The 24349-nt window shown below is 41.4% G+C and overlaps 2 protein-coding genes across 3 annotated transcripts in view; one reads left to right on the top strand and one right to left on the bottom strand.

Annotated features, from left to right (window-relative positions):
• Positions 1 to 277: 277 nt before the first annotated feature.
• BCCIP (BRCA2 and CDKN1A interacting protein) lies at positions 278 to 24139 on the bottom strand. Its single transcript, XM_073354079.2, has 7 exons — positions 23834 to 24139; positions 15244 to 15318; positions 14339 to 14419; positions 12127 to 12225; positions 9945 to 10132; positions 6035 to 6212; positions 278 to 691 (listed from the first exon to the last, which is right to left on the bottom strand). Exons 1-7 carry the CDS (start codon positions 23954 to 23956, stop codon positions 521 to 523), a joined length of 915 nt encoding a protein of 304 aa, XP_073210180.2. The 5' UTR covers positions 23957 to 24139; the 3' UTR covers positions 278 to 520.
• UROS (uroporphyrinogen III synthase) overlaps positions 23763 to 24349 on the top strand; it is a 34825-nt gene continuing 34238 nt past the window's right edge. For both annotated transcript variants that reach the window (XM_073354076.2, XM_073354074.2), the window contains exon 1: positions 23763 to 24072. The gene's annotated coding sequence lies outside the window, so the exon portion shown is untranslated. The remainder of the gene's footprint in view (positions 24073 to 24349) is intronic.

Below are 24349 nucleotides of genomic sequence, written 5' to 3' on the forward strand. Positions count from 1 at the left end.
AGGAGATTCTGCAGGAAGTAATCAATCATTTATTACCTGTTTCAACAATGAAAGAGGAACACTGAATAAAACAGTAAGACAAAGAATATGAAAAATATCCCCGAACTCCTGCTGAACAAAGATGAATTATTCAGTGACTTTTATATCCAACTACTTTCAACCAAACAGAACCAGTATGTGCAATATGTCCCAAAATTAATCCATTCAATGTTTTTTCAACTTGAAGTATACAGGTATTTAACAGGAAAGAGAAGAAAAATTAACTTCTTTAGAAGTCTTAGGGATGTAGGAATTTTTTATTGCATTCTTAATGGTGACTCCAAAGTCTACTAGGATATAGTATTTTATAGTAACAGTATGATTGACATTGTTAGTTGTACAACCTAGACGTTTCACCAGAATACAAAGGTGATACCTGAGGAACATAAAACTGATGACATAATAAAACTTTTGGGAAGCTATTCAAAAGGCATATAGTTTTGCATGGTTGCTTTATAAAAACATTATCCAAGGAAACTGTCTAGACTGAGAGATATTCTTTCAGTTTATCCATGATTGCATTCATCCTTTCAGATGGAATCAACATAACAGTTCGCAAAGGTTTCATTGGTACGTCATCAAAGGACCATCTGCCTCCCAAACACGTGTCACACTCCTCTTGCACAGAATAGCTGAACTTCAGAAGGGCTTTCTACAATAGAAATAAATAAATCTTGATTTTAGTAAGGCTTCTGACACAGTCCCACATGACATTCTCATAAATAAACTGGGAAAATGTGTTTTAGATGAAACTACTATATGGTGAGTGCACAACTGGTTGAAAGACCATACTCAAAGAGTAGTTATTAATGGTTCTCTGACAAACTGGGAGGACTTATCTAGTGGGGTCCCACAGGGGTCACTCCTGGGTCTGGTACTATTTAATATTTTCTTTAATGACTTAGATAATGGAGGGAAGAGTATCCTTACAAAATTTGTAGATGACGCAAAGCTGGGAAAGGTTGCAAGCACTTCGGAGGACAGGATTAGAATTCAAACCAAGCTTAACAAATTACAGAATTGGTCTGAAGTCAACAAGATGAAATACAATTAAGATAAGCACAAAGTATTTCACTTAGGAAAGAAAAATCAAATGCACAAATACAAAATACGGAATAACTGGCTAAGTGATAGTACTGCTGAAAAGGATCTGAAGAACACAGTAGATCACAAATTGAATATAAGTCAACAATGTGATGCAGTTGTGAAAAAGGCTAATATTCTGGGGTGTATTAACAGGAATATCATATGTAGGACCTGGAAGGGAGCTGCCCCACTCTTCTCAGCTCTGGTGAGGCCTCAGTTGGAGTACTGTCTAATTCTGGACACCACACTTTAGGAAACATGTGGATAAACTAGAGAGAGTCCAGAGAAGAGCAACAAAAATGATAGAAGGTTTAGAAAACCTGACCTAAGGGAAAAGGTTAAAAAAACTGGGCATATTTAAAGCTGAGAAAAGAAAACTGAGGGAAGACCAGATAAATCTTCAAATATGTTAAGGGCTGTTATAAAAAGGACACTGATAAATTGTTCTCCATGTCCACTGGAGACAGGACAAGAAGTAATGGACTTAATCTGCAACAAGGGAGATTTAGTTTAGATATGAGGAAAACCTTTCTAACTATAAGGGTAGTTATGCTCTGGGATATGCTACCAGGGAGGTTGTGTAATCCCCATCACTGGAGATTTTTAAGAACAGGTTGGACAAACACTAGTCAGTGATGGTCTCAGTTTACTTGGTCCTGCCTAGCATAGGGGAAAAGACTTGCTGACCTCGCAAGGTCCCTCCAGCCCTACATTTCAATGATTCTACGAATTATGTTTCAAAAATCAGTTTTAAGCTACTATGCATATCATTTTAATTGAAGTAAAAAGAGAAAATTTTGTTTTGTGGAAGTGCAGGTTAAACAGAAAAAATCCCAATGAAAAATCCAATGAAAACTAAAATAGTTTCAGTATCACTATTTAAATTATAAAATAGTTTTCAGTATCACTAGTTTTCAGTATCCTGTTTCACAAGCCAACACTTAGCATTTCATATTATAAATTCAAAACAAACTGAATTCATTGAGTAATGTGCATTATCATTAATGTAGGGGGACAAATGAGAGCATGAAACAAAGAAGAATGACTCCTTGGTCTACCAGTCACTAGTTGTGGATGGCCTTGGACAAATTACTTAGTTTTTAAAATCACAGATAATTCCTCAGGTGTTACAATCAGGTATTATAGCCAGGCTCTTAGGAGATACTGTGGCAGGGAGTGGGGATTTCTGGCCCGTGATGGGAAGGACACGTTCAGTCTCCTGCCAAGAATACTACCCACTGCTTGCTAATGAACCCCTAGCTCCCTAAAGCCAGAAAGCAGCAGACCCTAGGCATGGGGGGAAGAAGTTGACTCCTAACAAGAGCTGAAGCAGGGCAAGGGGAGCTGGCATGCATCCCGGAGAGGATCTGTGTGGGGATGCAGGGCCAACAGTGCAAGGATGTCAGCTTGATCCCGGGAGGGGGGCGGTGCTGGGTGGGGTGGGGGCCTAGTGTGTGGAGGGACTGTAGCAAAGTATACTCTTCTCCAATCACTGCTAAAGAATCATTTCATTCGCAGCCTTACCGGTTCAAAGGTTAACATCTTTGTGACCCAATATACCCAGGTTTAAAAAAAGATGTAGTAATTCCCTTTCTCTAAGGCCACGTACACTACCCGCAGGATCGGCAGGTAGTGATCGATCTATCGGGGATCGATTTATCGCGTCTAGTGTAGACGCAATAAGTCGATCCCCGATCGCTCTGCCGTCAACTCCGGAACTCCACCAGAGCGAGAGGCGGAAGCGGAGTCAACGGGGAAACGGCGGCCGTCAATCCCGCGCTGCGAGGACGCGAAGTAAGTGATTCTAAGTCGATCTAAGATACATCGACTTCAGCTACGCTATTCTTGTAGCGGAAGTTGCGTATCTTAGATCGATTCCCCCCCGTGCAGACCAGGCCACAGTGGCATTAGGAATCTTTATGTTAAAATACCTAGATACCAAGGTGAGAGGCACTAAATAAAAACCTTACATACACCTTACATGGACAGAATCTTCATAGAGCCCTGAGAAATCCTGGAAGTGCAAGTTATTTATAGAGGACACTTTTTCCAAATACTGTAATTAGGTTTTCATAATGTTTCTATTTCTATTTATTGACTCAATTTGTATGTAATATATATCACAGAGTAGTGTGCTTTTACAGAAAATGCAGCCTTAATTTTTCTTCCCCAGAGCTCACACAAATTAGAGAAGTACTATCCTAAACCACTTAGGGGAAAAACAATCTAATTTCCCATGGCTTCCTACAGATTTCCTATGTAGCACACATGTCTCAAGAATGTAAATTTCCACTGTGGGAGAGCCATATAACTAATCCAGAGATGATGTTCAAGAATGAACACAGTGAAGAATGGGGGCCTAAACGTTTAATTGATTCTAAGTCTGGGTATAGCTTTTCTTCCACTCCCTCAGTTACATTTTAAGGACCACAATGTAGCACAGTGAGTTGATGACTGGGGGTTGGCTCCTCCATACTTATTAAATTCTCAGCCGCTCATTATACTTAACAGTAGTTTGTAGCAATCTGAAACCTAACATTATGTGTGATCAGGGAAGGATACATACTCAGACTATTTATTTTGTGCATATACATTATTAAATGCATCTAAGTTAATGTAACTTTCCTGATCTTACTTAAAATGACACTTGTATAACAAATGCCAGAAAGACTAGTTTACAAGCAAATAGTGTGTCCTGACTGGGGGGACGGATAGCTCAGTGGTTTGAGCATTGGCCTGTTAAACCCAGGGTTGTGAGTTTAATCCTTGAGGGGACCATTTAGGGATCTGGGGCAAAAATTGGGGATTGGTCCTGCTTTGAGCAGGGGGTTGGACTAGATGACCTCCTGAGGTCCCTTCCAACCCTGATATTCTATGATTGAGACGTTCAAAACAATTATAATTTGGAACAAACACAATTACTAAGTCTTGAAAAAATGCAATTTAAAATGACAGAACATTTGAGTGTACAAAAAGCCCTTTTAGAACACAAGACCCATGGTGACCCCAACTTGGAATTGAAAGTCCCTTTACTACATGCTGGTTTTTGGTCATTTGGTGTGCACAGAGTTCAAATTCAGGTGCTGGAGCCCCTGCTACAAAAACATAAAAAGAAAAACCCTTAGCTCCTTGTTACTTTTACATCCCACAGCAGTATTTCTTGCAGGCTCATAATGAATGTGCCCAGACTTTGAATTTAAAGTTTTCCTCTTCTTAAATGACCACTATTAGAATGATAGCCATTTCATAGACTGCACTAGGGAGAGGTGTCACATGCCAACATTTTACCCTGTGTGCACTGCCATCAGAGAGGAAGAACAGGGAGCTCTTGATATAGCAGCAGTGCTGTGGAATAATGTTTTTAAAGCTCTGAAAAAATTAAAGAACGCTGAAAAATTCCATGCATTTCAAATTATATTTTAAATTTAATTTTCTGCATCCTCCCCCTTCTATATGGATTGGGACCAGCAGAACTGAGTGGCAGGGTTCCCTCAGGAAATTATAAGTAATAGTTCCAGTTCACTATTTTAGTGCTTTTTATTAATGTACTTGTCCCAGATAGAACATACAAAACAATGGGATAATGACATCCGTACATTTGGCTCTTCAGAAGATTTGTTCTGAACAGTCCTTTTAAATAAAAAGAACAAAAAATAATGGACAGTTCGGGGAAGAGTACAACACCAAAAGCAGCACAGATTCAGAGCTTTAAATCTGCCAAGTTTCTTGGGAAGAATTCTCAGAGCATAAATTTGATGCCCGTTTGTGAGAAGGTGATTTATTTTTTGGGGATTCAGAGGGGAAAATATTTATGTTTTATATGAATCATGCATGCAGCAATTTGATTTGGTCCTTCATAACACCACAGATTTATTTTTTCCTAGAAGCCTGAAAGATGCAATTGCTCTGATTCTTTGAATCATGTTCTGCCAAATAGTTATAACTTTTTATGCAGATTCAAATAGAAGACTAGAGAGAGGGTACAACTGCCTCTGAACTAAGAGGGTTTTTTCCACCCCTAGGATTAAAAACCTTGAAGGGCCAATTCATACGGTTAAACTCTGTGCTTCTGCTCTCTTCAGTCCACTTTTTTCAAAACCTTGGAAATTTCATTCACAGACCCTCAACCAGATGTCTCACTTAGTTCCGAATCCTTTGTTAAATCCCTTCAGCATTACCCTCAAGATAACCAGTTAATTCTTTGTGACCAAGACACTGAAGGTAAGTCTACATCAGGCATTTTTGGGAAGTCTCCCACCCGTCTTTAAACTATGATTTGAGGATTTCTATAGCTCAGGCACAAGTTAGGGGTTTGTCGCAGGAGTGGCTGGGTGAGATTCCGTGGCCTGCGTTGTGCAGGAGGTCGGACTAGACGATCATAATGGTCCCTTCTGGCCTTAAAGTCTAGGACTCTATGATTGCACGGCCACTGGTGCAGCTCCAATGGTGGTAGCAATAGTGGGAGGGCTACTGAAAACAGAGGCTAGGCACATGCCCGTGCTTTCATCAGCATGCCACTGAGACTTGCTGTAAATAATATCAAGAAACTACTACAAAAAAGCCAAGTGCCGTTTTATACTCTGCATCTGTAGTAGTGCAGCTCTCAGGAGTTCCCCCAAGGCAAAACATTGTTTACTTTCGTCAAGAGTGAGTGAGTATAAATATTCTACAATAGCAAAAATTGATTGTTTGTGCATTTTTCAATAGTAATTACACAAAAAACAGCTGGATTTAAATAAAAAGATCATTTTACCACCTTTTCATAATCACTGCAAGTCAGATTTCTAAAGTGGCTCAGTAAGAAAGGCCATTGTTATTATGAAAAAAAAGTAGAGTCAGAACCTTCATTTCCCTGCTCTATAAAAAAAGAATCAAACAATTGGATTTAACGGTATCAGAAGTCTGTTACCTCATAAAAGAATTCTTCCTCTGCATTTGCAAACATTAATTCCTCTTTCTGCTGTCTGCTCTCTCCTCTCTTCTTAGAGCTGCGCTTTGCTGTCTCTGTAAAGGTCTTGCTGATGAGAAGGTAGTAGTAGCACTTTCCACATGGCTTATTTGTTCTTTGAGTTTCAGCCAATTCTTTCCTAAAGACAAATATTATTTACATAAAGAATATTTTAACGCCCCATCAAATGCACACAAATCTCATAATGCAATAACATACTGATGCTTTGCCCAGTCTTCATAGTTGTCACTCAAATAGCAATATTGACTTTGTATATGCATTTATGGCAGTAATTTTCTTTGAAGAGTTCTCTGCAGTCAGTTACTCTTCAAATCACCACCAACAAAACCAATTCCCTACTCCTCATAATACACTTCTCCTGTTATGGAACCCTCACTAAGGACACACTATGTTCTTGGGGTTGTAAATGCTTAGAACCCAATTAAACACTCACCATTAACTACCATTCATAGGACCGGCTTCCTCCCCAGCCAAAAACTAGCTCATTTCTTTTACCCTGGGTTTTATTTATTTATTGCCCCTTTCCAGAAGCCCTTAAAAATGACAAACTTCTGTCTGGCAAAGAAGACTGGATGCTCTCATCCCTCCCTTCAGTTGAGTGTGTTGCCACTGCAGTGCTGCAAGCCCCATCCAGTAAAAAAGCCCAAGACCCGAATTCTGACTGTGTGTGTCACGTTCCACTGGAAATAAACCTCAAATCTCCCCCAGCCCCTCCTCTGACAAGCCATTTAAAAGTTTATCAAACAAAAAAGCAGAGACAGTTTAGGTTTTATCCTATCCCAAAGTATTCATTTCTTAGAGATCGATATTACTACATAAAAGAGCAGATGAAAGCTCCCTAACAGCAATGGCAGATTAAGATTAAATGAGGCCTGGATCCAAGTCAAACAAATTCCCTGCTTCTTTCAATCCAAACAAATGAAAGGCCCCTTCCTTTACAAGCGTGCTCATAGTTCCCCTAGCTCCTGAACCTGTAAAGTCACACTGTGCTCCCTAGTCCCCAGTGTGGGCAATAGCACTCTATGTCAGTGCACCCCAGCATATTCAGCCTCCGTGGGTTCAAAGACCCCTCCTAACCTAGAGCTAGGATTTATTAATCCTACCTGCTTAATTCTGGATGTGTTAATAGTCTATTGATTATTCCCTCTTCAGTAGGGCATGGATTCACCTGTGTAAATTCCTCTTCCACTGATGGAAGAATAAATGTGTGGTTCCATCTACTATTCAGGAAACTGACTATTTCTGACTAGTCTTAGCGAAGGTGGGGAGAGGAAGAGGCTCTGACCACTGCTAATTTTCAAGTCCTGCAAACCTTCATCTTCTTATAAATCTCATTATTTTACTGAAAGTCACTCAACATTACCTAAAGACCCAGCTCATGAAGCCATGTCTGAGCATCTCATCCTTCATTTAAAAAAAGGTATGTGTCTAGCCTTTATGTCTGCAGATAAAAGCTAGAAAATATGAACTATAAATGCTCAAATACTAGAAGGCAAACAAAAAGAACCCCAAATCTATTGTTAAAAGCCCCATGATTTTTAAGCCAAACTTATAATTTCTGAATGCTTGATGTTTGCAAGAACGATCTCCACTAATGCACAATTAGCTGCAATTGAGCCACTAAACCAGTAATGGAACAGTGATGGCTGAGAATTTGTATTTCTCAGTTTGTTATAGAGTAATAAGGAAAAAACAAAGTAGATACTGCACCTTCATTGTGAGGCTCTCCCCTTTTACATTCTCACTGACATAAAGCTCATGTTTCCTGGCTCTTAACTACATGTATCCCTAGCATAATCACTATTCTATTCTACTCAAAATACTTGGATCCCACATTTGGTGTTAAAAATTAATTCTATAGCTAAAAATTAAAACTATAGGGTGAAAATAAAGTGGGGTCTAAACCAGTGTAAACTTTTGGAATCCTCAATTCTCTCCCAATTTGATACATCGGATTAAGAGACTAACCAGCTGATCTCTTACTTTCGGTTTCCCCCTCCCAATTCAGAGCAGAGTAGACCAAGCAGAAGGCCAGGAGAGTTTCTTCTGTGAGGAGACCTTCTCAGGATCCAGAGATAGGAACTCTATACTCCCAGATCAAGGACACTTAATTCTGCCAAGGGAAGGGGCTCAGTGTCTGGATAGTCTGGTGGTGCATCCCCATCCATCCCAACACACGTCTTAAATCCTTCAGAGGCAGCCCGACAAAGTCCTCTTAAGCACTTGGGACTCAATATGTTGGGCCACTCCCACCAATCAGGGGTAAGTCCAATAATATCCCCACAAACCCACCAATCCATCTCAGGAGAAAAAGCTCAAAGATCTCCCCTCAGGTTCTGAAGTGGGCAAGAGAGCTATCTGGCTAGGCATCTTTTACATCTCCTTTTCTTCCCAAGATAGATCTTGGCTCATTCAAGGACATACTCCTAACTCTTCCTCCCCTGTCACATAGTGGAAAATAAAGAACACAGGGGTTAAAGACCTACCAATCTCCTGAGATAAATCCCGCCAAAAAGAGAGACACAATGAAGAGTAGAGAGACCAGAACCCCCATCGTGGGGATAATCATCCTCTCTCAAAAGGCATAAGAAAAAGAAAGTCCAAAGGCCAGAAGACACAAAAAACACACTTTCTTCAAACACTTCTTACAATCTTTTCCCACAAGCTCCAGTGCCTCTGCTGAAGTGTCTGCTCCAGATCATGATAACTCCAAGCCAGAGGAGCAGTAGAAATTAATTCCTGCAGACTTCAAAGGGGTTATTAATAAGGAATGAGAAACTCCAAAGGGAAAGGGGGAAAAGCACTGAAACTCCAAAGTGTCCTAGAACAAAAAAAAAAAATTCTCTCCTGAGTAATAAGAGGAGGAGATGAGACAAATAGGAATGGAAAGGCAAACCTCAATGAGAGAAAACCCATCCCTGTGGGAGATTAGATAGTATTTAATAGGACTAGAAGGCAATGCTTCAAAGAAAACCTAATTTGGCATTTGGAAGTGGACAAATTAGAAGGGCCAGCAAGTGATGTGACCTGTAATAGGAAGAGAGGAAAAAAACAGAAGAGCAAAGGGTGTCCATTTTCCCATTAAAATACTACCAGATTACCAGAAAGTTGTTTAAAAAAAAACAAACCCCACACACACGAAACCTGAAAGGATTTCCTGTCCTCTCTCTCATCTTTCTACACCCTATTTCAGTCAAAGCCACAAGCAAATTTACATTCCCTTCCTTGACATCTCTGCTTACTCTTTCTTTGCTCATGTCTTTCCAAATCATCTATCTTGATATCCCTGACAGGGCCTTAACACTGAACCCGGTTGGGAGACAAAGTAGTGCCTAACCCTCTACACTCATTTCAGACACTGATTTAAAAAATATTTCAATGGCTCATCCAGAGATCATGCACTTACAAATCTGCTGAAGCCAAGATTTCCATCCCAAAGCCTGAGTTAAGCACAATAAGCAAGAATACCTCAGATAGCCATTATTAAAATGCTGTAAGTTGTTTAATTTTTAATAAGCTTGCTCAATTTTCAAAACAAAGATCAACTACAAGTCATGCACTTATCCTGTTCTAGTAGTATGTGGCATAATTTTAAAGTGACTTCCTATTTCTCCAAGAGACAATGATTAGGAATTTTAATGCATAAGGAAGTAATATCAAATAAAGAAATTAAAAGTCAATTCAAGGACCTTATATAAAACAATTGTATTTTTTCTTTTAATCTATTTCTTACTTAAATCTGTGGTTTCATTCCCTCTCCTTCAACACATTTCCATTTAAATAAGGTTTCTGAAGACATCTGAAGGGAAAAAGTTACTGTTCAAAATCATGTTTAGAATGACTTTCTTACTGAAGCTGCTGGTGCATGGGCAGAGCGATCTGTGGTGGTACGTTAATGAATCTTTCGTTTAGTAGGAAGCCCACAGGCTTGGTGGTGTCATTTAGGAGCTTATCCAGCTGTTCAACCATATTCTGTTCACAGTTCTTCTCACACAGGCTTAGAATCAGCTCTTTTATTTGTTCAGCACATTGAGTACCCTAGGAATCAAAGGGTACATTTTCTTTACATTCCAGAACGATTATTTACATAAGAAAACCTGAAAGTGAACTTCAAGAGAGTATTCAACAGGCCTGTGGGCAATTTCCTGCAATGGTCTCTAAAGTATTGTAGTATTTGTTTGATAGTTATATTCACCAATCCTCAAGATGATGGCAGGCTGAGGTTCCTAAATGATAACAATGCAGCTATGAGTTACAACTCCACTCTTCATAATAACCACAAAAACAGGGTACAACCCCAGCAACTGAGAAACATGAAACATGAGATGACGGATGGCCCAGTTGCTAGGGCACTAGCCTGGCAGTTGCGTGACCTGGACTGAATTTCCTATTCCATCACAGACTTCATGTGTGACTTTGGGCAAGTCATTTAGTCTCTAATGTCTGGTCTACACTGTGGGGGAAATCGATCTAAGTTACGCAACTTCAACTACATGAATAACATAGCTGAAGTTGATGTACTTAGATCTACTCACCGCGGTGTCTTACTGTGGTGAGTCGACTGCTGACGCTCCCCCGTTGACTCTGCCTTTGCCTCTCGCTCCAGTGGAGTACCGGAGTTGACGGGAGAGCGCTCAGAGGTCAATTTATCATGTCTACAGTAGACGCGATAAATCAACCCCCGCTGGATTGATCGCTGCCCGTCGATCCAGCGGGTAATGTAGGCAAACACCCAGTTCTCCATCTGTAAAATGGGAATAACAGTTCCCTACCTAACATAGCAGCCACACTAAAGACCATGGGGCACTCAGATACCATGCTAATGGGGGCCCCATAAGCACTTACACCGTGGCTTTCATTACCATTTTCACCTAAATATTTTAATAAATTCTATATGCAAAAGTATCAAGTTAGCAAAAAAATTTAATTCAAAGCACTAAAACAAACTAGTGATATAAATCACGAAATTAGATTAATCCAAAACCTAAGATGAGTTTATAGAATAATGAAGGGAATATAGCTGGAAATATTAAACACAGGATTTTGTATTTACTGGCCTCTCTTCATCCCTATTCTCTGCACATATTTTATCCCTTTTGACTGGTGGTGAAGTTTGCCAGAGAATCATGGGTAAGTCATTGTACCAGATCTAGTTCAGGTTGTCTGTATATTTGACATGGTAACTTTTATTTTATGGTACAGGTGACAGGAATGCCTTTCTAGTTGCCTTACAAATGCATTAAATACATTTTTAGAAGACTGTACTGCATTGTGACATGACCTGCACAATGGTAAGGTCTAACAGAAATATGAGCTTTATTTACAAATTCTTAGTGGCCTGTCTAAAACATACAGTGCTTCAGTGGCGTAGCCAAGTGGAGAAACCAAGGGGAGCGGAGATTAAAAAAAGGCGCCACCCGCTAGTACTCACCCGGCGCGCTCTGGGTCTTAGGTGGCGGGTCAGGCCGTGCTCTGGTTCTTCAGCAGCCCTTCGGCGTCGGGTCCTTCACTCGCACTGAAGGACCCCCCCCACCCCACCCGCACTGCAATGCCACCGAAGACCAGAGCGAGTGAAGGACCTGATGCCAAAGTGCTGCTGAAGACCTGGAGAGCCGCCTGACCCGCCGCCCAAGACCCGGAGCGCCGCCGGGTGAGTAAAAATTTAAAAGGCGCCAAAGAATTTAAAAGGTGCCACTTCTGCTCGGTGGGGGAGCGGCCGCTGCCCCGCTCCCCCACTAGCTATGCTACTGCAGTGCCTGTCCATTATTACCATAAAAATGCAACCTAACTGCTTGGCCACACAATGTTCAGATACTTTACAGTGTAACCTTATAGATGCAGAACACAATGTCAGAACAATTACATTATTCGTAGTATAAAAGGCATTTGAGTAGACTGTGACAGGGAAAAAAAGAGGGACAACCATCTGGCACTTGCCTTAATGTCTACAATGTAATTTTCAGCAAGACAGGATGAATAGAGTGTTTTAATTTCTAGAAATTACCATCCAGAAGTTAACCTGTATTACTGACCTTCCTTTCAGTTAAGTTTAAGAGGCTTATGAAGCCAAAGACTTCATCTTCTTCATCATCATCATCATCATCACCACTTTCTTCTTGAACTTCGCCTTGCTATTTAACAAAAGTTAAAAAGGACAACTAATACCAAGCTGCTTTTTAAAAAACAAACAAACAAAAAAAAACCCCATAGCCATTATTCAATGTCCAGGATGTTTTACGCACATCTAAAAGCCATTCTGCAAGTCTATGGAACTGCTTAAGAGACAAGAACATTAAAAGGGTGAAAAATTGTAGGTTGTCTAAATAATTTATTCTGTTAAACCTTTATAAGAATATGTTACAACCTCCAATTTTTACTTACTTCCAAGAAGAACCTCACTAATTCACACCAATAACTGGGAGACTTCCATATTCAGCTACTTGCAATGGAATTGTTGTGTAAAAACAAATTTTAAGAAAGCAAGAACATGCATAATCTAGGTACTTTATTTATCTGACCAGAGTAATTTAGTTTTATTCATAATACTTCACAATAATAAATAGTAATAATAATAAATGTTCTGGGACATATTTTGTAAAAGTAATGAAGTCTTTGAAATGAGACCATCTGACAGTTATCTACTATTAAAACTCTCCTGAGCACTGGAGAGAGACTTGGGGGGGTGTGAATTATGGGGTGGGCAGATTAACCAACTACAAATTACAAGGCTCTAGATTTAAATCATTAAGAAACAAAATCTAATAGACAGCTAGCAGTTTCTTGGAGGAAGGAACCACAGGACTAAAAATATGTTGGTATGACATAACCATGTATTGTAATGGTCTAAGGAGATACCACAGTTCACGCTTGGAGTTTTATGGGTTGGGGAGGGGCAAGTTTTCATGTTACCATTTGCCTGACATGAGACAGCTTTGCAAGGCAGGGTCAAAGATAAAAGTAGTAGTAATCCCGGTCTGCACTAGAAATAGAAATGTTTTAAAAAGTATATTATTTAGATTTAGAAGAACATAGCAGAATGCAGACCATAAAAATCAAAGTGTTTTTGCAGGGAGCAGGGCATTTTTGGGCAATTTATTTTCTTTTGGAAATTGTTAATGTGTTTCAGTGAGCCATTTACATTCTCCCTAACCCAAGTAGTCCAAACAGAAGCATTTATCCATACCCAACCCTCTAGTCTGGATAGGAAGAAAGAATACGCAATTCTCTCTGCCCGTTACATCATCTCACAAGTGGGTTAGGGGATGGGTTTTCATTAAGCTATGCTAAGTTCTTAGGAGATGTCCAATGAATGTGCACAGAAACCATTTTTCACTTGCTTATAATCATTTTCTTCCAAACAGAAACTCAAGACAGAAATTTGTTGGGTTCGGAGATTTAGCCAATTTTAAATTCGGTGGGGGGCGGGGGGAGACGACAAAAAATTTTTAAATTAAAGCTCTCTCTTCTACCCCACTTACTTAACACTATTTCTAAGCTACTCCAGAATATCCCTCAATATCCTAACCTCTCCCCGCCAAAAAATAACCCCAAAACAAAAAACCTCCTCATTTGTTTGAAATGAAGAATGGAAAATTTCAGCCTCAAAAGGAGAATTTTTAACGTTATAAAGAAGAGAAAAGAGGGATTTGTAATAGGATATGATAAATAATGTTCGCTACTGTAAGTGCTATACCACCACCACAACTCTTCTAGTCAGTTACTCACAGAGACACAGGAACATAGATAGTCTGCAACAGTTTGACTTCAGCTCAGACTCGATAAAGGAAATAAGATTTAACTTACTATATCAAGAGCTGAGGTGACCCAAAAACTCCACTTTGCCCTCTGAAAGCAGTGGTTCTCAACCTATTTATAATTGTGGGCCGCAGGTTGAAAACCACAGTACTGACCCTGCTAACCCCCTCTCCCCCACTCCCACCCCGGACTCCTATGCCCAGTGCTCCCTGCCCAGAGACCCCTCCACAGTGCACGGCCAAAAGCAGAGCCCTGGGCCCTGGCCAGACCCTGCCATGCGCAGGGCTGGGACCTGGGCCGCAGGTTGAGAACCACTGCTCTAAAGAGGGGATTAGAACATGAAAATACAAGTGACATCCAAGTGCTTTATGTTGCAACAGCCTGAGCTCTAGAACTCTTAGTTACATGTATATTACGAAGGGGACCTCAATTATTCCATTCCAATTTAAAATTATACTGTGCTGAATTAGGAAGAATGGAAGCCCTTACCTTGATAACACTCCCAATATGATTCTGTTGTATTAATATGTCAGTTAACTCAGCAGTGTCAACTGGAGCTTTTAGAAACAGCTACAAAAAATTAAAAAGAACAAGTACTGTGAAAACAGTCTAAAATTTTCCTGTTGTGAACTACTTGTTAAAACTTGGATCCTGCTGTGAACCTCCTCCCAGCCTGCTCCCACATATTTTCTCAGGCAGCTATAGTGCTCAGTTACATGAAAATGTTAGGACAGCATTAAGAAGACAAGATCAAAATATATTCTCTTTAAAATAATCTATTTAGATTCTTGTACCATGCTCTTAACCCCCACTCCCATTCAGTACATTTATCGTTTATTTCCTGACCCTGGGTGTAGGACTTCAAGCACTAATAAACCTAATCTCCTGTAGCTGCCTGCAGCACCAACTACACTAATGTCTCCAAAGTACTTTGCATTTGGTTTGTCCTCTTCTGTATTTTCCAATTGTGGCAGAGTCTGCAACTTTGTTTGACACGGAATTTGAAAAAAGAGAAACCACTGATCAAGAGAGGCATGAAGCAGCCAAACAGGCTGCAGATAGGTACTTTTTAAAGTTGCAGTTGGTCAAAAAACCTCTAGAAACCCAATGCACTGGGATACAAATCTCAGGAACCACCACTGCTTGACGATTGAGAATAATGAGAAAGAAGGGACTATGGTCTATCTGGGTGTGCATTGGGGTCACAGGTTGGAACCACTGCATTTAGTCAAGTGCATGTTGTAGCTGTAATTATTCATGTCGTCATCTACTGAGGCATAGTAAAACATTAAATCAATACTAGTAATGGTGACTGATGACAGTTTAAGGCTGTAGAAGCTATTTCTTAATGGAAGAAATCCGGATAGGAGCAAGAAAGAATATTCTGAGTCTACCTGTTGCAGTAATTTCTTTATCCCATCGTAGTCATTATCTGATATCGAATGTGCTTCAAATTCAACATTCACTTCCTGTGAATAAGCAGAAGACAGCAAGTATCACACATATGGTTGGCAAGCGGAATATATCTTAAAACAAAGTTAAAGCAAAACTGTATGACATGAAGTAGAGAAAAAAAGTCAACCAGCTTAATCTAAAGTTTTATTTCTATCACTCATTGATATCAGCCATTTTTGAAGCATTTTTACAAATGCTTTTTTGTAAAATTCAGAGAGACTTTGTCAAGTTAACATTTGAGACAAACTATTTTCCATGTTTGTGTTGCCAGCACCACCTTAAAGCCTTGATCCTGCAATCTGGTCCACACAGGTGCACTACTACAGCCATACAGAGCTGGGCTCCATGTAGCTTTAGGAGTTCACCTGTATGGATCAGATAGGAGTCTAATTTTTTTAAATGACAAGTTCAAAGTCTATTTTTCCTCCACTTTTGCTCTTTTTTATACTTAATTCAGCTTATAAAATAAAACAAAGACTACTGTTAGTGCCCACCCACTAGCAAAATGCTTTAATGTTTATTTTGCCAACTCTATGGAAGTCCACCTACCAGTTAAAAAAAAAATATTCCTCACTGGTATTTAAAAACAAGATTAAAACATTTATATTACTAGGCTCCCCTCAGATTTCACAACCACCAGGCTGTGTATGACATAATTTTGAATACATTAGCCTGAACCTTAATGAGGATTAAGAGTATGTCTACACAGAAAAGAAAAAAAAAAGACCTCAGTGAGCCTGAGAGCCCAGGTTTACAGACTCTGTCTTGTACTATGGTGTTAAAAATAACAGTGTAGACATTCCTGCTTGGGCTGGAGGTCAGATTTTGAAACCCGGAGAGAGGAGTGGGTCTCAGAGCACAAGTGGGAACATCTACACTGCTATTTTTAATACTTAGTGAAGGCCCCACAAGCACAAGTCTGTAGACCTGGTCTCTGAGACTTGCTGCCGCAGGGATTTCTTTTCTTTTTTTTTTGGCAGTGTAGATATACCCAAGAGGTCTATACCATCATGTAAAGCTAACTCAGTGTTACCATGATTCAGGGTGGATTTGATTTAAATCACTAGTCAGGAAGATTCGATTTAATGATGGATTTCTACATAAAAGTGCATTCTTGTAGGTTATTATAACCTTTAATACATATTCTTCACAACTCAGAGATATAGATTTCATTTTTAGAAGGTACATACTATACATTTTAAAGTGATTTATTTTGAAAACTTTTGAGATTAGTTTTATAGCTATATCAGAAAATGAATGATTGGGTCTCTCATTTACCAAAGGTAATTGAAGCAGATATTTATGAAGTCATTGGGAGGTGAACTATCTCCAATTCAACAGGTTAATCATTAATATTTGAAGGATTTTCTTGTCATGATGTATTAGGAGGAGAACATCACCAGACAGACATTTACATTGTTTTATTTAACTAAAACAACAACGTTATGTATTCTGGATTTTTTTCTTCAGCAGCAAACATATAATATTTTAAAAAAAAGAAGCATATGATTTTTTAAATTTAGTTAAACATTCAAGTTTTTTAAAATCAGGTTTGTTTGGTTTTTTTAAATTGTTTTAAACTCAAATAGTTAATGAAATATTTAAAAAAAAAAACTAAATTGACTATGTCAGCCAGGTCAATCTGAGAAACTTAAAATATTGGCTTCTGCAGCTAACTCAGTCATCTTCACCTTCATTTTCCTGTTTGTTCATAATTTGGAAAAGAAAAACAAGCTTTCCTGCTTTTTCAGGATTATCACTTCAGCAGTCTCTGGATCCAAGTGCTTAAGTGACTTCCACCAGTTCACTGGTGTGACTTTCCTTAAAACATCATCATCAAACATATATTTCTTGAACGGTTCTTATTCTCAAACTGGGGGTCTTTTACAGCCTGCTGCCATTATAGGTTTTCCCTTCTAGTGAGAGAATGGTATAGTAGATCTCAAATCAATGAAGGCTACACTCAAAGACCTCAAAGCTTCTGGAATATGTTGCTCAAACAGTTTCACTTCTGTTTCTACTGCCTATCCCTCCCTTCTCACATTTATCTCCAGACTTCTCCTTGTCCAGATCTAGTCCACCCCCAACAATTTTCTATTCATTGAGCTTTTGGAAACTTTGCACTTTTAGAGAGAGGTAAGGGATTGACTCTGTGTACACAAATTTGCAGAGGGACAATAGGGTTGAGATCTGTTATTTCTCACCTCTATATATTTATTTATTTTAAAATATTTTTGCTGTTAACAAGCATGTTATTTCTCGAAAAACAAATCCACAGTTTGAGAACTGCAAAACTAAGCATTTCTGATGGTATCTTCTAAACTGAGCCCTATTGGGTAGATAGAAAGATTAACCTAAATAATCTATACAGAAGCCCCTGGAACTCCATAAAATTGGATCCCTAATCCATGAACTATTGGAACTCATTTACAAAACTTTTCTTAAACATTACATGAATATATTGTCTCATACTATAGAATTAGAATTTATAAACCCTATTCCATGATGAGATATCTTTAAACTATAATGTATCTTAATTAAAACTATCTTTAGATTTGATTTTTTTTGATAAAATGCTTTTTGAGCAAAAAACCTATTTAAATTAAAAAAATCCGTTTTTTTTTTAAAATAATTATTTTTATCCACTCTGCCACGATTGAAACATACTTCTCCCCCCCCAACCAAAACAGGGCGTTAGGCTGTGTCTTCACCAGGAAAACGGGTGTGTTCTTAACTGGAAGTAAAATCCCAGAAGTCAAGGCAGTTCGTAGTTTTCACATGCATTAGTGTCACCCACACACCTTCTAAGTGTGGTGTTTTGTCCCATCTAGTGGCATCAAGACCACTTAGGGCATGTCTACGCTTCCCTGCGGAGCAATTGATCCAGCAGGGGTCAATTTATTGCGTCTAGTGAAAATGCGATAAATCTACCGCTGAGCGCTCTCCTGTCGACTCTGGTACTCCACCGGAGCGAGAGGCACAGGTGGAGTCAATGTGGGAGCGTTAGCAGTCGACTTACTGCAGTGAAGACACTGTGGTAAGGAGATCTGAGTACATCAACTTCAGCTATGTTATTCACATAGCTGAAGTTGCGTAACTTGGATCGAACCTCCCCTCTCCCAGCGTAGACCAGGCTTTAGAGAGAGATAATGAGTCTGCTCTACAGCCTTAGCTAACAGCGATATGGCTTTTAGCTCATGCAGTAGAGTTTCATGTATTTAGCTCCAGAAGTCCCAGGTTCAATCCTGCCTGCTGACAACCAGGGTCTGTCAGCGTTACAAGTGGGGGCTCATCCAGGATTTCAACTGAGAAGTCTTTAAAGCTTGGGATGTGCTTCTTCAGCTAGGGGAAGTATGTAACCCACACACCTTCTGGGTGTGGTGTTCTGTCCCATCTAATGGCACCGAGACCACTTAGAGAGAAATTAATTAGTCTGCTCTACAGCCTGAGCTGACAGCAATATGGCTTTTAGCTCATGTATTTAGTTCCTGAGATCCCAGGTTCGATCCCACCCACTGACGACCAGGGTCTGTTGGCATTACTTTAGCAGGTCTAGCTGAAGACTTCAGGGGAGTCTTCTCTGTAACTTGACCTACTAACTCACATGAAAACTACAAGCTGCTTTGTCTTCTAGGATTTTACTTTGAGTTAATTAGCTTTAGTTAAAAACACCTTTTTTCCCTACTGAAGACAAGAAGTGTATTTTCACTATGGTGTTCAGTGAGCACACTGTCAACTTCACACAGCTCTGGAGGTACACACTGCAATCACTGCAGAAATAATGACAGGTTTCAGAGGAACAGCCGTGTTAGTCTGTATTCGCAAAAAGAAAAGGAGTACTTGTGGCACCTTAGAGACTAACCAATTTATTTGAGCATGAGCTTTCGTGAGCTACAGCTCACTTCATCAGATGTTTACCGTGGAAACTGCAGCAGACTTTATATACACACAGAAATCATGAAACAATACCTCCTCCCACCCCACTGTCCTGCTGGTAATAGCTTATCTAAAGTGATCAACAGGTGGGCCATTTCCAGCACAAATCCAGGTTTTCTCACCCTCCACCCCCCCACACAAATTCACTCTCCTGCTGGTGCTAGCCCATCCAAAGTGACAACTCTTTACATAATCAAGTCGGGCTATTTCCTGCATAGATCAAGGTTTTCTCACATCCCCCCCACCCCCATACACACACAAACTCACTCTCCTGCTGGTAATAGCTCATCTAAACTGACCATTCTCCAGGTTTAAATCCAAGTTAAACCAGAACATCTGGGGGGGGGGGGGTAGGAAAAAACAAGAGGAAACAGGCTACCTTGCATAATGACTTAGCCACTCCCAGTCTCTATTTAAGCCTAAATTAATAGTATCCAATTTGCAAATGAATTCCAATTCAGCAGTTTCTCGCTGGAGTCTGGATTTGAAGTTTTTTTGTTTTAAGATAGCGACCTTCATGTCTGTGATTGCGTGACCAGAGAGATTGAAGTGTTCTCCGACTGGTTTATGAATGTTATAATTCTTGACATCTGATTTGTGTCCATTTATTCTTTTACGTAGAGACTGTCCAGTTTGACCAATGTACATGGCAGAGGGGCATTGCTGGCACATGATGGCATAGATCACATTGGTGGATGTGCAGGTGAACGAGCCTCTGATAGTGTGGCTGATGTTATTAGGCCCTGTGATGGTGTCCCCTGAATAGATATGTGGGCACAATTGGCAACGGGCTTTGTTGCAAGGATAAGTTCCTGGGTTAGTGGTTCTGTTGTGTGGTATGTGGTTGTTGGTGAGTATTTGCTTCAGGTTGCGGGGCTGTCTGTAGGCAAGGACTGGCCTGTCTCCCAAGACTTGTGAGAGTGTTGGGTCATCCTTTAGGATAGGTTGTAGATCCTTAATAATGCGTTGGAGGGGTTTTAGTTGGGGGCTGAAGGTGACGGCTAGTGGCGTTCTGTTATTTTCTTTGTTAGGCCTGTCCTGTAGTAGGTAACTTCTGGGAACTCTTCTGGCTCTATCAATCTGTTTCTTTACTTCTGCAGGTGGGTATTGTAGTTGTAAGAAAGCTTGACAGAGATCTTGTAGGTGTTTGTCTCTGTCTGAGGGGTTGGAGCAAATGCGGTTGTATCGCAGAGCTTGGCTGTAGACGATGGATCGTGTGGTGTGGTCAGGGTGAAAGCTGGAGGCATGCAGGTAGGAATAGCGGTCAGTAGGTTTACGGTATAGGGTGGTGTTTATGTGGCCATTGTTTATTAGCACTGTAGTGTCCAGGAAGTGGATCTCTTGTGTGGACTGGACCAGGCTGAGGTTGGTGGTGGGATGGAAATTGTTGAAATCATGGTGGAATTCCTCAAGGGCTTCTTTTCCATGGGTCCAGATGATGAAGATGTCATCAATAGCACCCATAGCAGTGCCGCTGATCTGAAGGTATACATTGTCCCCAAATGTGAAATAGTTATGGGTAAGGATCCTTACCCATAACTATTTCACATTTGGGGACAATGTATACCTTCAGATCAGCGGCACTGCTATGGGTACCCGCATGGCCCCACAGTATGCCAACATTTTTATGGCTGATTTAGAACAACGCTTCCTCAGCTCTCGTCCCCTAAAGCCCCTACTCTACTTGCGCTATATTGATGACATCTTCATCATCTGGACCCATGGAAAAGAAGCCCTTGAGGAATTCCACCATGATTTCAACAATTTCCATCCCACCACCAACCTCAGCCTGGTCCAGTCCACACAAGAGATCCACTTCCTGGACACTACAGTGCTAATAAACAATGGCCACATAAACACCACCCTATACCGTAAACCTACTGACCGCTATTCCTACCTGCATGCCTCCAGCTTTCACCCTGACCACACCACACGATCCATCGTCTACAGCCAAGCTCTGCGATACAACCGCATTTGCTCCAACCCCTCAGACAGAGACAAACACCTACAAGATCTCTGTCAAGCTTTCTTACAACTACAATACCCACCTGCAGAAGTAAAGAAACAGATTGATAGAGCCAGAAGAGTTCCCAGAAGTTACCTACTACAGGACAGGCCTAACAAAGAAAATAACAGAACGCCACTAGCCGTCACCTTCAGCCCCCAACTAAAACCCCTCCAACGCATTATTAAGGATCTACAACCTATCCTAAAGGATGACCCAACACTCTCACAAGTCTTGGGAGACAGGCCAGTCCTTGCCTACAGACAGCCCCGCAACCTGAAGCAAATACTCACCAACAACCACATACCACACAACAGAACCACTAACCCAGGAACTTATCCTTGCAACAAAGCCCGTTGCCAATTGTGCCCACATATCTATTCAGGGGACACCATCACAGGGCCTAATAACATCAGCCACACTATCAGAGGCTCGTTCACCTGCACATCCACCAATGTGATCTATGCCATCATGTGCCAGCAATGCCCCTCTGCCATGTACATTGGTCAAACTGGACAGTCTCTACGTAAAAGAATAAATGGACACAAATCAGATGTCAAGAATTATAACATTCATAAACCAGTCGGAGAACACTTCAATCTCTCTGGTCACGCAATCACAGACATGAAGGTCGCTATCTTAAAACAAAAAAACTTCAAATCCAGACTCCAGCGAGAAACTGCTGAATTGGAATTCATTTGCAAATTGGATACTATTAATTTAGGCTTAAATAGAGACTGGGAGTGGCTAAGTCATTATGCAAGGTAGCCTGTTTCCTCTTGTTTTTTCCTACCCCCCCCCCCCAGATGTTCTGGTTTAACTTGGATTTAAACCTGGAGAATGGTCAGTTTAGATGAGCTATTACCAGCAGGAGAGTGAGTTTGTGTGTGTATGGGGGTGGGGGGGATGTGAGAAAACCTTGATCTATGCAGGAAATAGCCCGACTTGATTATGTAAAGAGTTGTCACTTTGGATGGGCTAGCACCAGCAGGAGAGTGAATTTGTGTGGGGGGGTGGAGGGTGAGAAAACCTGGATTTGTGCTGGAAATGGCCCACCTGTTGATCACTTTAGATAAGCTATTACCAGCAGGACAGTGGGGTGGGAGGAGGTATTGTTTCATGATTTCTGTGTGTATATAAAGTCTGCTGCAGTTTCCACGGTAAACATCTGATGAAGTGAGCTGTAGCTCACGAAAGCTCATGCTCAAATAAATTGGTTAGTCTCTAAGGTGCCACAAGTACTCCTTTTCTTTTTGCAGAAATAATAAATTTTCTGGTATCCTGTGTGGTTTTCTCTCTTCCCTGTTTCTTCCAGGACTGAAGAAATTCTTTTCTCAACAAGTTGTCATCAATGGTCCTACAATTTGAATCCACCTAGGCAGACCCTTATTCCTACATGGTTTCAACGGGCTCCATATATGTGTAGGGGTTTGCCCATGTGGAACTGATTGCAGGTTTGGCAATATAAACATTAAAAAGTAAAAATATACAGAAGTTAAGGCTCTAGCAGTAACCAACTCATTATACACACATTGCATTGTGCATTGCTATTTAGGCTGTTAAATGTATACTTTAATATAGAGGTCCTAAAGGAGGCCTCCTTGAGACTACAGCTTGTTCTACATTGCAGGTTTGGGGCCACAGAAAACAGGTGTTTTCTTGAATTGGGTGCAATAAGACCCAGTATATGCCACAAGGGCAAACAAATGTTGGTACTATAATCTTAATATTATGATGAGATGGCTTACATTTCCTAACTTTGAACTGTTCAATTTTTTAACTTTAACTTTGCATTTAAGCTTTCACGATTAGTGTTATTTTAATTCTGTAAAAATCAGTACATCAAATATAGAGAAAATACTAGTACATTATTAGTATCAACACTGACATCACCCTCTCTCGGCATAAGCACTTGAGCCTGTTAGCTGGCCTTTCTTGATTTTCTAGTTTTGCTCAATTAACTTTGCTTTGCTCCAACAAAAATATTAGCCTAAAAATACTGTATGTTGCCTGAAAACTGCATTTAATTCCGAGTCTAGGAGTGCTTTTGTTTTGTTTTTTTTTTTCCAGGAAGGGCAGAGATAATAAATCAAAAGTTACTCTTCGGGAAACAAAAACGGGGAGGAGATGAACATGTAGAAAGATAGACTGGAGAAAGGAAGGGTGAGACAATATAAGAGGAACACACAGGGATAGCATAATAATACCTCCTAGCTGCCATGTAGTACTTTCACCTGCAGATCTCAACGCACTTTCCAGAGGACTTAAATGTAGCACCCCCCATGTTTACAGCCCAGGAAACTGAGGCACAGGCTGGTGAAGAGTGTAACTGGGAATAAGGGGCTGACATTACGAAGGGGACCGGGAGAAGAAAGGCGTAGCCCCGGTGCTGTAAGAAGCGGGGGCAAGGGGGAAGAGAGGCGCAGCAAGAGGGAGGGCGGCCACCCGCAGGAGGGGGCGGCAGGGGCCCTGGCAAGGGGACAGAAGGGGAGAAGGGCTCCGGGACCAGCGGGAGGGGAAGGCAGAGCGGGCCCCGCTGCCCACGCGGCTCTAGCTGGACCGGGGCCTCCGGCCCTCTCTCCAGTCACCTTGTTGATCTCTTCCTCCTCGGAGGCCGAATCCCCCTGCTCCGAGTCCGAGTCCTGCTCTTCCCCGTCCGGCTCCCGCCGCTCGGGCGGCCCCGGCGCCCTCCGCTTGGCCCAGGTAGCCATGCCGCCGTCCCGCCGCTGCCGCCGCCGCGCGCAGGCGCCCCGGAGCCGGAAGGCCGCAGCGCGGAGGAGGAGCGGGCAAAGGGCCGGGGCGGCCCCCGCGGGTCCCCCGCACGCAGGTGAGCGGCGGGAGGGGCCCGGCCGCTGCCCAGCCTGGGGGCTGTGACTGAGAGCGGGCCGGGGAGCCGTGCGCTGCAGCCGCCGCCGCCGCCTGTGTGAGCGCGGCCTGGGGCCGCGGCGGGGCCCAGAGCCGGGGGCAGCCGGGGGCGGCCGAGGGACGTGGAGATGGGGTGGCCGGGGCTCCTGGTGCACAGGGTCTCGGAGCACGGAAACATGGCAGGGTGGGGGCGAGGGCACGGTCTGCGGGACACGGCAGGAAAAATACCGGCTCTGCGT

The sequence above is a fragment of the Lepidochelys kempii genome, chromosome 7, assembly GCF_965140285.1.
Source record: "Lepidochelys kempii isolate rLepKem1 chromosome 7, rLepKem1.hap1, whole genome shotgun sequence".
Classification (NCBI taxonomy): Eukaryota; Metazoa; Chordata; order Testudines; family Cheloniidae; genus Lepidochelys; species Lepidochelys kempii.

Excerpts from the sequence above, each read along its gene's own strand:
- BCCIP (XM_073354079.2), bottom strand. The coding sequence starts at position 23,956 with ATGGCTACCTGGGCCAAGCGGAGGGCGCCGGGGCCGCCCGAGCGGCGG. Across the intron at positions 10,133-12,126 it reads TAAACTTAACTGAAAGGAAG|GGTACTCAATGTGCTGAACA; the intron begins GTCAGTAATACA and ends TTTGATTCCTAG. Across the intron at positions 692-6,034 it reads AGGAAGAATTCTTTTATGAG|AAAGCCCTTCTGAAGTTCAG; the intron begins GTAACAGACTTC and ends TTTCTATTGTAG.